The sequence below is a fragment of the Vespa mandarinia genome, chromosome 25 (assembly GCF_050613455.1).
Source record: "Vespa mandarinia isolate Hongniang chromosome 25, ASM5061345v1, whole genome shotgun sequence".
Lineage (NCBI taxonomy): Eukaryota > Metazoa > Arthropoda > Insecta > Hymenoptera > Vespidae > Vespa > Vespa mandarinia.
In genome coordinates, this window is record NC_140834.1 from 1,965,001 (window position 1) to 1,982,500 (window position 17,500).

General features: G+C 21.5%; 1 protein-coding gene across 1 annotated transcript in view; it reads right to left on the reverse strand.

Annotated features, from left to right (window-relative positions):
• Window positions 1-2,309: 2,309 nt before the first annotated feature.
• The window catches only part of LOC118446614 (uncharacterized), an 18,592-nt gene continuing 3,401 nt past the window's right edge, over window positions 2,310-17,500 (reverse strand). The window contains exons 3-13 of the mRNA XM_085664082.1: window positions 16,581-16,869; window positions 14,635-14,734; window positions 14,287-14,397; window positions 13,027-13,182; window positions 12,902-12,943; window positions 8,165-8,621; window positions 5,341-5,644; window positions 4,660-4,759; window positions 3,134-3,244; window positions 2,787-2,946; window positions 2,310-2,326 (exon numbers count right to left, since the gene is read on the reverse strand). Coding sequence (XP_085520208.1) covers window positions 2,310-2,326; window positions 2,787-2,946; window positions 3,134-3,244; window positions 4,660-4,759; window positions 5,341-5,644; window positions 8,165-8,621; window positions 12,902-12,943; window positions 13,027-13,182; window positions 14,287-14,397; window positions 14,635-14,734; window positions 16,581-16,869 — 1,847 coding nt within the window. The remainder of the gene's footprint in view (window positions 2,327-2,786; window positions 2,947-3,133; window positions 3,245-4,659; window positions 4,760-5,340; window positions 5,645-8,164; window positions 8,622-12,901; window positions 12,944-13,026; window positions 13,183-14,286; window positions 14,398-14,634; window positions 14,735-16,580; window positions 16,870-17,500) is intronic.

Sequence of the window (17,500 nt, forward strand, 5' to 3'; positions counted from 1 at the left end):
TTCATACAGTCAACAGTATCAAATGTGTAAAAATATCAAAATCAGTTTGTACTTAACAAAGTCCATAAAAATCTAAACTTGTATTTGAATTATAACTATTCTTAAATTCTTACATTAAAAATATTTTATTTCATTAATATAATAACATTTTATTTCATTAATATAATTAATATAATCATCATAAATCTAGAATATGACTATGACTCTTATTAAGTTCATTCAGTTGAATAATGAACATGATTTTTTAATTGCTTCTTATGAAAATTTTTTGCCAATTAAATTGAGCTTTTAACAAATGCATGAAATAAGAAATCAAAAAAAAAGAAATCATGTCAAACTTATAATTTGAATATTTTCAGATCAGTACAACAACAAATAAGAATAAATCAATTGATGATGGCTTAATTACTATCTTTAAATGATTGATGAATAATTGAAGAAGAAATATCAAGGTTCAGTCATATATACAATTATTTTAACAAAGTAAAATTGAAAAAAGAAGAAGAAGAAAAGAAAAGAAGTTAGTAATTGGAAAGAAAGGATTGTATAATCTTTTTAATTATTACATATTCATTTCAACAACGTTAATATAGACTTAATATAGAAGCAAAATATAATTGATATTTAAATGAATAATTCTATAAGTTGTGCTTAAATATTATAATGTTATTAACTCTGATCCATTTAATATGAAATAATTTATTTAATTTTATTTTATATGTAAGTGCTGTTGTTTAAATGAAAATTTCCAAGTTTTCAACGTCGTTGCAAATATTATGAGATAAAACAAGAAAGTCAATGAATATTGAAAGTCATCGAGTTAGTTTTTTTCCTTTAAATAATTAATGCTTTAAATTATTTTACATTCATTTAAACGATATATAATGTACATTGTATATAATAGATTAATATTTAAACAATATAATTTTTTTTTGAACACCACAAGATGATCTATGTCAAAATCATGTTCAAAAAATACTGTTTCATTTTTGGGCAATAAATTCTAGGTTAAAAAAAAAAAAGAGAAAAAAAATATTTGTGAATAAGAAATTAGAGTTACTTGTAATTATTGTAGAATACTTAACGTAATTATTGTAGTTCTGTTTTAATTATAAAGTCAACTGGTATCACGTTGTTGAGGTTAGGAAAAAGTAATCTAACAAAAATTGTCCATGATAAGCATAATTAATCCTATTTATTATAATACTTAATATTTAAATTGGATTAATGTAATTAAAAATAAAACAATAATTTTTATATGTAATTTTATATTACACGTATAACTAAGTTCAAAGCTCTCTTTATTTTGGTTACAACAACAATTGATTTGGGCGACACGCTGCGGTGGTAACTCGTACTTTTACAATGATGGTGCTCTAGCATTATGCAAGACGTATGATTCTTTCATAGTAAAGTTTCCTTATTTATCGACACTGTGTATTTAGTCAATCACATTTACGAATCTACAATTTTTACCATACCGATGCATGATATAGAGGAGCAACAACGTTATCGACAGCATGATTGAATGGAGAAGAATAGTAGACAGTCGATTTTATCAAAATTCAAAATTAATTATACAAACATAATATAATAATATAATATAATATAATATTATAGCAATTAGAAATCTTCTCAAAAATTACATAGGATTATTAAAGGAAATGTATTTGGTAAGAGATGATTTTTTAGTTTTATTCGTATATTGTTTTTAATTTGTTAACCTATTTTTTTTTGTTTTTTCTTTTTTTTGTGTTTTCCACGTTTTGCATTTATGAAGCATAAATTTTCTCTTTATCATTCGTTATTCATAAATCGAATTTAATAACATGAAAGTAATGGAATTAAATAAAGTGAATTTTGAGAGAAAGAAAAGAGAAAATAAAAGAAAAAGAGAAAATAATTCATAATAAATTAATAATAACTCATAATAAAAATTATCATCATAATGTAATTATGATTTTAAAAAGGGCGCATGCTCACGTTATTTAAAATAATACTTAAAATTATTCTACGATAGTAATTTGAAAAAAATATATATACATAAAGATATTAATTACGATCAAAAAGATTATATATTATTGAATATAATCTATAGAAATACAGATTTTACTGTTACGTGTTAACATTTAATTTTTTTTTTTTTTTTTTTTTTGTTTTTTTTTTATAAAAATGATCGCAACACTGATAGATATCCCATAGAAGTTCTCAATACCTGTGAAATAATAAAAAGTTATGATTAAAATTATTTCAAATTTTATTCTTATCGTAGATTCTCTATTTTCATTTTTTTTCTACTTTTATTACTTTCAACTTTCATCGAATTCTAAAAAAAATTAATAAAAGATTATATCAATGGCAATTATTGTAAGATTATTTGTAGAAAAATATTTCGTATAGTTTAAAAAAAAAGAAAAAAAAAAAAGAAAAAAAAAAATTCATATCACTTCTGACATTAACATTATGGCCGTGTTTTCATTATCCCTACTTTTTTTTTTTTATGATGTTTTCCGTCATCAAAAGAAAACGGGCCGTAATAATTCTTGGCCGATTTTGATGAATAAAAAAAAAAAAAAAACAAAAAAAAGGGTCTCATTTTAATGAGAATTAAAGTTAATCTTCCTTTTTTTTTTTATGTGTAATATATCCTTTTTTTTTTTTTTTTCCTTTTTTTTTATACTCAATCAAGTCAAGATAATTTAAATAATGTACTGCCGTGAAACGAATATTTTCTTACTGCACGAACATCCACATTATCGAATATTAATATTAATATAATAAATTACTGACGTCGGTCAAGGTGCTAAGACAAAAGGTGCTAAATTTTCCAGCTGTAAGGCACATCGGTTTTTGCGATCTCGCGATGCAAAGTATAATTGATCTTGCATTATTGATCGGCATGTCGTACCATTGACAGGCATAAAATGCATCGCAAACTTTTGTGCTCTGAAAGAAAAGAAGAGAATAAAAAAAAAAAAAATAAAGGAAAATATTTTATATTCGTTGATTTGTTCGTTTTCTTTTCCTTTTTTTTTATTTCTTGTCTTATTTATTTATTTATTTATTTATTCTTTTTTTTTTTTCTTTCAAATTATTTTATCATCGTTAGAATCAGTATTAAAATAATAATTACCTCGGATAGAAGACATTCTCCGACTGTGCAATGTGCATAGAGAATTAATAGTACCAAGAATTGAAATACCAAAAAGCTAATCAGCACTGCTTTTTCACCATTCGAATAATTCTATGTAATATATTAATAATATATTAATTATATACAGGACTGTTAATATATTTTATAATATATTAATTATATACAGGATGTCCAAAAGGCATAGGATCAAACTTATATTATGTATTAATGAAGTCAAATGAATGAAAAAAGTTCATATAAACTTATGTCTAATAATGTTAAATATATATATATATATATATATATATATATATATATATATATATAGATGTGTATATATATATGAGTATATATATATGTATATGTTGTATGAATAAATATATCAAATAAAATATAAATGTTTATCTCGTTAAGACGATTAATTTTTGAGAAAAAATTGTTCGGATAAGAGTCATCAGATTTCAAAAAAGAGGCTAAAACCTTCAAAGAAAGGGATAATATTATGATGCTTTTTTTTTTTTTTATTTAGTGAAAGCCTTGAAGGTCAAATTTATCCTTTTTTTATTTTTTTATTTTTTATTTATTTATTTATTTGTTTTTCTTCCAAACAAGAATCTACCATTCTTTTTTAACGCGAACATATTCTATGTGAAATGAAAAGCTAGTAACTTTTGTTCGAAATCTAATTTTTTTTTTTAAATATGGCTTTAATTATTCAAAATAATCACGAAATCATAATAAAAATTTCTAACAGTTTATTTTCAACATTCGATATGTTAAATATGAAATAATGAATCTAGTGTGATCTATGTGATATAATGATGATATATAAATAAATATATTATTTATTTATAATAAATATTTATAATAAATATTTATAATAAATATATTAAAAATAATAAAAAAATAAAACATAATAAATATTAATAATAAAAATAATAAATATATTATTTATTTAAATGTATATATATATATATATATATTTAATTATAAGTATATAAATTTATATATTATATAAATAATGAATGTAGTGTGATGAACATGATATAATGATGATATATAAATAAATATATTATTTATTTATAATAAATATTTATAATAAATGTATTAAAAATAATAAATAAATAAAAGTAATAAATATATTATTTATTTAAATATATATATATATATATATTTAATTATAAGTATATAAATTTATATATTATTATATATAAATTAATTTATATATTATATAAATAATGAATGTAGTGTCATCAACATGATATAATGATGATATATATATATATATATCATCTATATATATATATATTTAATTATAAGTATATAGGGTGTCCCAAAAAAGTTTACTTTAAGAGTTTATTGTGTGGATCCCATACAACTTTTTATATTAATTATATATATATATATATATATATATATATGTGCGCGCCCGCGTGTGTGTGTGTGTTTAAAAATGTATTGCATATATAATATATATATATAGATATATATATATATATATTTCTTTTTTATTTTTTTTTAATTACCGTTAAGATCTGATAGCCGAGAATGCAAACAAGTGAGGTTGCTCCAAAAAGATGAGCCAATAGTGTCACGCTAAATGCATCTGCAACTATCTTGCCCATCCTAGGATAAATAATATTTAATAATTTTTTAATGAAACATTGAAGTAGAAGAGAGAAAAAGAAAAGTATTATAGAAAAATCTCTTTGTTATATCATCCAACGAAGGCTCAATTTTATAACTTGGCCGAGCTATATCTTGAATTATAATGATTGAAAATCGAAGAAAAATGTCATAGGACAAAATTAAATGTTATTAAAAAACTCTACGTAATTCTATAAAATTCTACGATTTTCATGCGTTATTGTGCATCGTTGCACTTGCAACGTTCAATTGCAACGTATAATTGAAGCTTTTTATTTTAATAAAATTCCAATTTTTCAATTTACATTAATCAATACAATTTTTCATCGTCTAGAATACACGTTAATAATGTTATATCTGTATATTCGTTAGGACGATTGTTTATTTTAATTATCAACAATTAATTTCATTCAATTAAATATTTCAAATCCTTTTCCTTATTTTTGTTTTCCTTTTCTTTCTCTCTCTCTCTCTCTCTCTCTTTTTTCTTTTTTTTTCTTTTTTTTTTTTCTTTTTTTTTTGTCGAACTTCTTGTCCTTTACAAAAATTAAAAATCTTACCGTAATAATCGCGCGTGCGATTCAACGACCTTTTGAATTTCATTACGATTTACTTTTGGATCAACGTCGATATTGTTTATGCGCAATGCTAGTACCGACATTTGTCCGCAAATATGAAATACCAATGTTACCATAATACAATCGGCTGCACTTTGTCCAAACCCACTGATAAAAACGAAAGGCAATTCGAGAACGTAGATTATCGTATACGAGCGTAAATCTTGCAATGGACGAAACGTATAAAATCTATATGGCAATAAATACAACGTTTCGCTGACATTTCCAACTTCTATTTGTGGTAAACCTATAAAAAAAAAAAGAAAAAAAAAAAAAAAAAAAAGTAAAAAAACATAAGAAAACAAAATAAGAAGAAGAAGAAGAAGAAGAAGAAGAAGAAGAAGAAGAAGAAGAAGAAGAAGAAGAAGAAGAAGAAGAGGAGGAGCAGGAGGAGGAGGAAAGGACGGGATAGGAGGGGGAGAGGAGGAAGAAAGAAGGGGGAGAGGTGGAAGAAAGAAGGAAAAATAGGGAAGAAAAGAAAAGGATAAATAAAAGGATCAAACTCAAGTGTAAATTTATTATTATTTACAAGTTAAAAGTGATTTTTTTTTTTTTTTCGTTTCTCTTTTTCCCTACCTAACTGTAATCTCATTAATCCACTGTAATGAATGACGCCATTTGTATTAATTGTCGACATTCTTCTTCTTCCTTTTTTTTTGTTTTTTTTTCTTTTTGTTTGTTTCTTTTTTTTTTTTTTGTTCTTTCTTTATTTTATTCTTCGTTCTTGCTCTATTTCGTTTTTCATTTTACTTTATCCCTTTTTTCCTTTGTTCTACCTTTTCTTTTTTCTTTTTCTCTACTTCCCTTCCTTTACTTAAATTCATTTCTTTCCTTTCCTTTCGTTCTTTTTTTTCTTCTTCTTTTTTGGTTTTTTTTTTTCTTTTTCTTTCTCTTTTTCTTTCTTTCATTTGAATCTATTTCTTTTTCTTCTTTCTTTTTCTTCTTTTTCTTCCTTTTTCTCTTCTTCCCTTCCTTTACTTAAATTCTTCTCTTTCTTTTATTTTCGTTTTTTTCTTTCTTCTCCTTTTTTTCTTCCATTTGAATCTATTTTTTTCTCTTTCTTTTTCTTTATTTCTTTCTTTCTTTTTCTTCCTTTTCTTCTTTCTTTTTTTTTAATTTCATTTTCCTTCTATCTCTGCTACTTTCGATTTTGATTATACTTTGTATCATTCTTTCTACTTTCTTGGTTTTGTTTTTCTTTTTTCTTCTTTCTTCTGTTTTTCCTTTTTTCTGTTTTTCTTTTTTCTTCTTTCTTTTTTTTCTCTTTTTTTTACTTTTGTTATTTCGTTCGTCGATTTACTTTTTATTACTAACGAAAGTAGTTACTCGTTTTTCCATTTTTTTTGTCCTTTTGTTTATTTTCTTTTCTTTCTTTTTTCATTTGAATCCATTTTTTTTTCTTTCTTTTTCTTCTTTTTTGTTTCTTTTTCTTTTTTTTTTTAATTTTATTTTCCTTCTATCTCTCCTACTTTCGATTTTGATTATAGTTTGTATCATGCTTTCTACTTTCTTGGTTTTGTTTTTCTTTTTTTTCTTTCTTCTGTTTTTCCTTTTTTCTGTTTTTCTTTTTTCTTCTTTCTTCTTTTTCTTTTTTTTTCTTTTTTTTTACTTTTGTTATTTCGTTCGTCGATTTACTTTTTGTTACTAACGAAAGTAGTTACTCGTTTTTCTTCAGGTTTTGTTTTTCCATTTTTTTTGTCCTTCTTTTTTTTTTTTTTTTATAAATCGTTCTTGTTCGTGTAACTTCTATTCTTTTTTTCTTTTTTTTTATTTTTTTTTTTTTTCATTTGAATCCTTTTTTTTTCTTTCCTTTCCTTCTTTTTTGTTTCTTTTTCTTTTTTTTCTTCTTTCTTTTTTTTTTAATTTCATTTTCCTTCTATCTCTGCTACTTTCGATTTTCGTTATACTTCGTTTCTTTCTTTCCACTTTTTTGATTTTATTTTTCTTTTTTTTTCTTTCTTCTGTTTTTTCTTTTTTCCTTTTTTCTGTTTTTCTTTTTTTTTCTTTTTTTTACTTTTGTTATTTCGTTCGTCGATTTACTTTTTATTACTAACGAAAGTAATTACTCGTTCTTCTTCAGGTTTTGTTTTTCCATTTTTTTTGTCCTTCCTTTTTTTTTTTCTTTTCTTTTTTTTTTTTTTATAATTCGTTCTTGTTCGTGTAACTTCTATTCTTTTTTTTCCTTTTTTTTGTTTTATACATAGTCATTATAAAAGATATGGGTCGTTATGTGAGAGGAAAAAGACAATTTATGAAATGACCTTGAAACTTTTTGGTTATAAGGAAGAAAAAAAGGAAAAAAGGAAATGTCTGAAAATATCGATTTGAAATTGTATTATCAAAATTCTTTCTATTTTTTTTCTTTTTTTATTTTCACCTTTTTTCTTTCTTTTTTCTTTCGTTATCATTTTCTTTTTGTTTTTTTTTTTTGTTAACGTAGTACTCATAGTCATTATAAAAAAATTGCGAATGAACAAGATTAACCCGCGTAATGATCTAATTGAAACAGAATTATTACAAATGTATCGTTCGAAGGAATTTTTCTTTTTTTTTTGCTTTTTTTTTCTTTTTTTAATTTTTTTGTTTTACCTTTACTTTTATTATTTTTTTTATTTTCCTTCTAATATTTTCATTTAAGTTTTTGTTTTTTTCCTTTCTTTGTTTCTTTTTTTTTTTTTTTTTTTTTTTTTTTTTTTCTTTGAGAAAATTTCGCGAGGAAAAAAAGGGGAAGTGGGGAAAATGAAAAATAAATGAAAAATTTCTTTACCATTTCCCATGGAGACGAAAATTGGTGTCAGATAATACGAAGAGGCTGTTAATGCTACGAACGTAATCAATAGTTTAACGAAGAGTTTAGATTTGGCGTTGTAAGTTATAAACAATTGTCTTTCCTCGATCGTTTTGTATCTTCGATGATCGAAATCTTTGATCGTTTCATTGATTACGTCACCGATCTCGTCATTGTAAATCCATAACATTATCATTCTAACGAATATCTGGGAGAACGCCATGTTTTCCGTTAAATTCATTATAACGTGTTCAAGGTCGTTTATGAAGACAACGAGATCCATATATTCCAATATCATTAAAAAACTGAAGTATCCGAAATTAATTGAAAATTTTATATTGTTACGTGAGCTCGGCCATAAACCCAAGGTCGACATTATTTTTTTGTTCCAATTTAAAATCAACGCAGCACAATTTAATTCTTTCTGTCCCTGTTCCTGTGTCATCAATGAAAATTCATTCGTTTATATTAATTATTCTTATGCTATGAAAATTTATTGAGGAAAAAAAATTTCTTCTTTTGTTGCAGTTGTTCTTTTTTTTTTCTTTCTTTTTTTTTTTTTTCATTTTTTTTCTTTACGGATTTCTTCTTTCTTTCGTCCTTTTTTTTTTTTTACCTCCCTCCTATTTATATGTTTCCTTTTTGTTTCTCTTTTCTTTTGTTCTTTTTTGTTCTTCTTTTTTCTTTTTAGTTTTGTCCTTTTTTTTTTTTTTTTTTTTTTTATCGAAATTTCTATTAAATATTAATCTACGTATACTGTCATAAATATATTTCAATAGTATCGTTCAAATTGAATTTTTTTGTTGTTATTTAATACGTCAGTATTTTTTCATATCTTTAATTTGTCCTTTAAAAATTTAAATGGTCAATATTTGTAATTATATATATCGATAACAATTACATTGATTTATATAAAAATTGTCAGTATATTGATTATAATATTTTTAAATGTCATTATAAATAATTAGTAACGATTACAAGTAGTCATGATATAATTACAAATAATTATGTAAAATAATTATCGATAATTATAAATAATTATTAATAATTATAAATAATTATATATAATTGTGTCGGATAATTATCGATAGTTAAAAATAATCATGTAAAATAATTATACATAATTATATTGAATAATTAGAAACAAATTATATGAGATAATTGTATAATTTTAAACAATTATAAATAATTATATAAAAATCGACAAATAATTATATATAATTTTTCGATTTTTTTATAAATAGACACTCAATATTTATAATTACTTTATTGATCAGTTATATTATCATACTGATATTTTACTATAAATATTCATATATATATATATATATATATATATATATATATATATATATTTAATATTGATCATTTGTTTTAAAAAATATTTATATTAAATCATATTAATTAATAAAAATACTGACGTATTTGTAAATTATTCATCACAAGCTAAATTTCGTAAATATAACGAATGAAATTTGATTAATCGTATGATAACAAAAGTTTGATTATTTCTACGGGATTGTTACATAGTCGTTACATCTACAGGGTGTTTACAAATTAAGAACCAATGGAATTTCATGTTTGTTAACGTTTCACGTGCAATAACAAAAATAGAGAGAGAGAGAGAGAGATGAGAGAAAAAAAAGAAATATTCATCCAGAATATAATCAATTTAAATATCGAAGTAATAAAATAAAAAAAAGAAAAATAAAAAAAAATGAAAAAAATGCAAGAAAGAATAAAAAAGTAGAAAAATAAAAATTACAGCGTTTTCCATAAGGAACAAAAAAAAAAACAGACAAAAAAAATAGCAAGAAGAATACTAAAAGTCTTTAATATTTCGATTCGATTGAAAAATATCGAGTGTGTATTTTTTTTTTTTTTTAATTAAAAAAAATATATATATATATATATACATATTTGACAAATCTAATTGCGAAATTTTTCTTAATATATATATATATATATATATATATATATATATATATATATACATATACATACATATATATATGTATAATTTTTTTTCCAAACGATATCCAAATGATTTTTAATTTATAATTACCCAATAATAAAATCAAATAAAATATAAAAAGGAGATATAAAAAAAAATCAAAGAAAATATAAAAAGAAAGAAAGAAAAATATATATATATATATATTAATCCGTATCCCTCATTCTTTTCTTATCGACTTTTTTTTTTCCTCCTTTGTTCTTTTTCTATTTTCTTTTAAATAAATATCAATCATTCGTTAAAATCCAAAATCATAATATAAATTATTAAAACAATATCAATGTGTCGCATTACTTTTGATAATATTAATGCTTACTTGCATGACACACATACACTCACACGCGCACACACATATATATATATATGACTATAGATTATATTAGTTTACAATCATGTTATTTTTTAAAATGAACTAGCGATTTCATCGACGGTTAACAATGAACTGAACGAAAATTCTGTCGGCACGATTCGAAGTAATCTCGGCCGATCGAATTTTGGTTGAGTGATAAAGGTTGGGTAATGGCGTAATGGGGATGGGGAGGGGGTGGTTGGGGCGGAGAGAGTGAGGGTGTGAGGCAGTTGTTATAAAATCTTGATGGAATCATGCGTTATGAAAGAAAGAAAGGAGGAAAAAAAATTCTGCTACGTACGTACATACGGGGTTATAGACTTAAAAAAAGAAAGAAAAAGAAAAAGAAAAAGAAAAAGAAAAAGAAAAAGATGAGAAAGAAAAAGAGAAAGAAAAGTCTAAATTTTTCAATGTATGTACGTGTCACCAATGTGCGTGTGTGTGTGTATGTGTTACAGTTTGATTGTTCTTTGCTTATCTTTCACCCTCACTCTCACCTTCATCCCTTACCACCATTATCATCCCCATTTCAGCAATGGGTATCACCCGTTGTTTCTCTTTCTTTTTTATTTTTCTTTCTCTTTTGTTTTTCGACGATACAAAAGTTTGGACTATAAGAATCGAATGCGATCTATAGATCGTAATATTACAGTAAGTACGAATGGGGACTATAGATCGTAATATTATAATAGTTACCAATCTCAGTCTTCTATTTTTTTTTTTTTTTTTTTCTTTTGTTTCTTACGACGTTTATAAAAAACTTTAGAAGTTTAGAAGTTGAACTGTCGGGGTTTTTGATTTTTTGGAAATTTCGTTTTATTCAGTCTGCGAACGACCGTCATAGTCGACGGATCGAAAAATATATAAGCTTTGCGATAGAAAAGTACAAGGAAGAGGGAAGAAAAGAATATAGTTCTCGTTTTATTGCTTTTTCTATTTTATAATAATAGTAATAACAATAAGAATGATCATGAATTTAAAAGAAAAATTAATGATAATGATGGAAATAAAAAAAAAAAAAATTAAAATACATTAAAATGCAAATACAAATAGAATAGATAATAATAATAGAATTATATAAACAAATAACAAAATTCATATAATTATATAACAAAAAAAAATTAAATAAATAAATAATAATAAAATATTAATAATAATAATAATAAGAATAATAATAATAATAATAAGATTAATAAAAATAATAATAATGATAATAATAAAAATATTAATAAATATAATGAAGTTTATAATATAAAAAGTGTTATATATATTTCAAAGTGTGAATAATAATAATAATGATGATGATGATGTTAATGATGATGATAATATTAAAACTAATAATAATAATAATAACAATAAATATATTAATAAATATAATAAAGTTTATAATACAAAAAGTGCTATATATATATTAAAATGTGAATAATAATAATGATGATGATGATAATATTAAAACTAATAATGATAATAATTATAATAACAATTTTAATAAATATAATAAAGTTTATAATATAAAAAGTGCTATATATATATATTAAAATGTGAATAATAATAATGATGATGATGATAATATTAAAACAAATAATAATAATAATAATAACAATAAATATATTAATAAATATAATAAAGTTTATCAAACACAAGGTGTTATATATATCTTAAAATGTGAATAATAATAATGATGATGATGATGTTGATTTTGATGATAATATTAAAACTAATAATAACAATAAATATATTACATTAATAAATATAATAAAGTTTATCAAACAAAAGGTGCTATATATATTTTAAAATGTGATTAATAATAATAATGATGATGATGATGATGATGATGATGTTGATGTTGATGATAATATTAAAAATAATAATAACAATAAATATATTATATTAATAAATATAATAAAGTTTATAATAAAAAAAGTGCTATATATATTTCAAAGTGTGAATATTAATAATAATGATAATGATGATGATGATAATGATAATGATAATGATAATGATAATAATAATAATAATAATAATAATAATAATAATAATAATAATAATAATAATAATAATAATAATAATAATAATAACAATAAATATATTAATAAATATAATAAAATTTACAATACAAAAAGTGCTATATTATATTTCAAAGTGTGAATAATAATATATATATATATATATATATATATATATATATTCTCTTAAAAAAACAAAAGTGATATTCCAGATAAATTATTTAAATAATAATTTCTCACAATTGTTTCCACTCCAATTGTCGCCGTGTATATTAAGTTTTTTTATTTTTTACTTTTTTATTTTTTTTTTATTTATTTATTTATTTATTTTTTTTTTTTTATATAATTGTACGTAGCATTGATAAATACGCCATCGATGTCTTTAGAACCTGCACATTTATAAATTCAAAGTCAAATTTATAAGTTTTTCAATATGAACAATTTTTTATTTGTTCCTTGTATGCGTACTCACGTCAGTGAAACCGTTCAATGAAAATACGTAAAATTTGCCGCCAGTTAAATTAAAATATTTCTGCGATCTTATCATGCATATCAAAAGCGATCTTTTTGTACCATTTGACATATCTTGCCAATTGCATTCGTAGTACGCGTTCAGGACATTTTCACTCTGAAATATCAGATAATTGAAAATTTAATCATTATCATAGGCAATTGTCAGTCAGGGTTTTTAATTAATTTCTTTTTCTTTTTCTTTTTTTTCTTTTTTTTTTTTTCTCATTTTTTCGATGAAAATGAAACGAACGAAAAAAAAAAAAGTACAAATCTCGTTAATGTAAATCATAAACGATTTTTTTTTTCTAATAATAAGTATTTTCTTTTACTTTCTTCGTTTTCTTTTTCTTTATTTTCTTTTTCTTTTTTTTTTTATTAGAAAATAATAACCTAAAGTAATTGAAAATTTTTGCAAATGATTATTAATCAGGGTTTTTTTTTTTATTAATTTCTTTCCTCGTAGGAGATTGAAAAAGACAAATACAAATTTCGATCGCGTAAGTAGCGTAATACTTTTTTCTGAAAAAAAAAATCTTCTCTTTTTAATTAGAAAATAATTGACTGTTGAAAATGTTGGAAAATATTGTGAATTAATTGATTTTTAAATAATTTTGGAATTAAACTGAAAAAATATTTAAAAAATACACACACACACACACATACACACACATATATTCACATTTGTACATTTTTTGCTGAAATTTTTAAAAATATAGAAAAAAATAATTTTTAGTTAAAATAATTCTAGTATATTATTTATACATTTATATATATATATATATATATATATATATATATTTTTTTTTTTTATATGTATACATATAATAATTTATAAATATACATATAAAAATAATTTTTTTTATATATAATAATATATATAATATTATACATATAATTATATTATTATATTACATACATATTATATATATATTTTCAGTCAAAATAAATGAAATTAATAAATATAATAATTATATATATATATATATATAATTATAGATAATATTATTATATATGTAATAATATTAATTTAATTATAAATTTAATTTTAATATTAACAATAATAATATAATTATATATATATATAATAATATAATTATATATCACATTAATGATATATAATTATATATAATTATATATCACAAACAAATAATTATTGTGCTTCTATTTAATTTTTCTTTTTTCCTTCAATTTCTATAATTCATAAAATTATTTAATTCACCTGTTGTGTCAATTGATCACCGATAACACAGAAACCATAAAGCATTAAAAGGGCAGTGAAGGCAAAGAAGACGAATGTACAACAAGTCGCCATTTCTGCAGTATCATAACTCTAAAAAAAAAAAAAAACAATTTAGTATATTAATCATAAAGATAATATGTTTTTGTCTGTGCGTGTAAGACAGAGACAGAGAGAGAAACAGAGAGAGAGATAGAGAGAGATAGATAGATAGATAGAGAGAGAGATAGAGAGAGAGAGAGAGAGAGAGAGAGAGAGAGAGAGAGAGAGTGCGTATATGTGTTTGTTTGTGTATATTAATTAATTAATTTCAGTGAATGACATACGTACCATTAGAACATAATATATAGAGATTGCCAATACAATACTGTTACCTAATAATTCATCTAATAGTACGATATTGAAGGCATTGTCCAATGATTCAGCCATCCTGCGATTAGAGAATAAAAAAAATCAATTGAATTTTTCTAAGCGATTTGTACTACTGCGTAAAAGACGTTTTTTCTTTTTCTTTATCTTTTTTTTTTTTGTTTTTTCCTTCTTTTTTTTTTTTTTTTTTTCTTTTCCCGATATTTGTTCTCTTCTTTCAATCGTTTTTCTATCCTCGCAATTTTTGTTTCTCTTTTGTTTGTTCCTTTTATTTTTCTTTTTTTCTTTTTTTTTTTTTTTTTCATTTCATTTTTTTCTTCTTTCATTTTTATCTCTACTTTCCTCGTCTGTTTCCTTTTGTTTTTTGGTTCTTTTCGTTTTCGTTTTTTTTCTTTCTTTTTTTTTTTTTTTTTTTTTTTTTTTTTTTTTTTTTTTTTTTGTAAAGAAGCTATACAATTTCTTCATATTCAAAATCGATTAATTTCATATGTATCTAATGTTTCTTTTTTTTTATCATAATTTATTCGTTATATTCATTCAACAATGTTTCCTAGAAACATTGGCGCAAATGATTTTATTAGAAAGGAAGAAAAATTCAAAATATAAGTGGTCAACGTTTGTGTGGCAATGTGTATTCGTTAGATAAATGAAAAAAAAAAAAAAAAAAAAAAAGAAAGAAAAGAAAAAACAAAAAAAAAAGGAAAGATTTCGAATTAAATTAAAGAGAATATATGAATTTTTAATAATTATTAACAATTATATTAACATTGTTAAATAATTAATAAATATTCGAATCGTGAAATAATTGATTTTTTTTAATTTTTAATTATTCGACCATATTCGAATTTTTAATGATTATTAAAAATTATATCAACATTGTTAAATAATTAATAATTCTTAATAAATATTCGAATAGTGGAATAATCGATTTTTTTTAATTATTCAACCATATTCGAATTTTTAATGATTATTAACAATTATATCAACATTGTTAAAAAATTAATAATTCTTAATAAATATTCGAATAGTGGAATAATCGATTTTTTTTAATTATTCGACCATATTCGAATTTTTAATGATTATTAAAAATTATATCAACATTGTTAAATAATTAATAATTCTTAATAAATATTCGAATAGTGGAATAATCGATTTTTTTTAATTATTCAACCATATTCGAATTTTTAATGATTATTAACAATTATATCAACATTGTTAAAAAATTAATAATTCTTAATAAATATTCGAATAGTGGAATAATCGATTTTTTTTAATTATTCGACCATATTCGAATTTTTAATGATTATTAACAATTACATTAACATTGTTAAAAAATTAATAATTCTTAATAAATATTCGAATCGTGGAATAATTGTTTTTTTTTGTTTTTTTTTTTTATTATTCGACCATATTCGAATTTTTAATGATTATTAACAATTATATCAACATTGTTAAATAATTAATAATTTTTTTTTCTAAATTTCCGTTTTAATTCAGATTGTTGAATTATTTATAATCATTGATATTTGATATATATATATATATTAAATTAATTATTAATAACAATTATTATTATATATACATATTATATATATATATATATTAAATTAATTATTAATAATAATTGTTTATATACATATATATATAAACAATTATTATATATATTATATATTTATAATAATATATATTATATATATAATAATATATATATAATAATATATATATAATAATATATATTATATATATATTAATAATATATATAATAATATATATATATATTAATTATTATATATATATATAAACAATTATTATTAATAATTTTAAATAATAATGATTTTTAATATATAACTCTACGATAAATATTATTTACACGTGTAAATATAATAAAATATTGGCATAAAGCTTACCAGATTATTTTCAGATGCATTTTAACGAGCGAACGTATTCTACGATTGACGACGTCCTTCTTCGATTTGACATCGATATTTCGTATGCGATGTGACAAAATGGACAAATCGGTACAAATTAAAAGGACGAGATTGACGAGGACGCATATAGCTGTCATGTGACACGTTGACATATAGATCATTGGAAAGAGATAGAGATAGACGAGAACGTAATCACGAGTATTCGATAATTCAAAGAAGGTACGTATTCGAATAGGTAAAATATAAATATTTGTACTGTTGTCCTTGGCTGTAACAAAAATTTTTTAAATTACAAAAAAAAGAAAAAAAGAAAAACGAAAATATAAGAAATGAAATAAATAGATCAATTGAAATATGTTCGCATTCGTTATCGCAGTCGATAATGATTATTATTGACAATTTTCATTTTCTTTTTTTTTTTCTTTTTGGTTTTTTTTTGGTTTTTTTTTGTTTCTGGTCTTTTTTTCTTTATTTTTGGTTTCTTCTTAATTTTTTTTCATATTTTTTTTTTTTTAAGGTACACGTTACTATTGTTACATTAACAATTTTGATTTTTCTTTTTATGCATTTCCAATGATTATTAATGATTAATAATATTCATATATTCTTTCCTTTTATTTATTTATTATTATTTTTCTTTTTTTAATACTTTTCAAAAGCAACGTATGATTAATATTTCAAATATAAAAAATAATAAATTTTTATAATAATTAATAATGTATATAATAATTATTTAAAAATAAAAATATATAGTAATGATATAAAAATGAATAATAATATAAATGTTACAGGAAGAAATATATGTATGTATGTTTAATTAATATTACAATTATTAAAAGAGAAATGTATATACGTATATTATAAAATAATGAATATTTTGAATATAAAAAATGACGAAT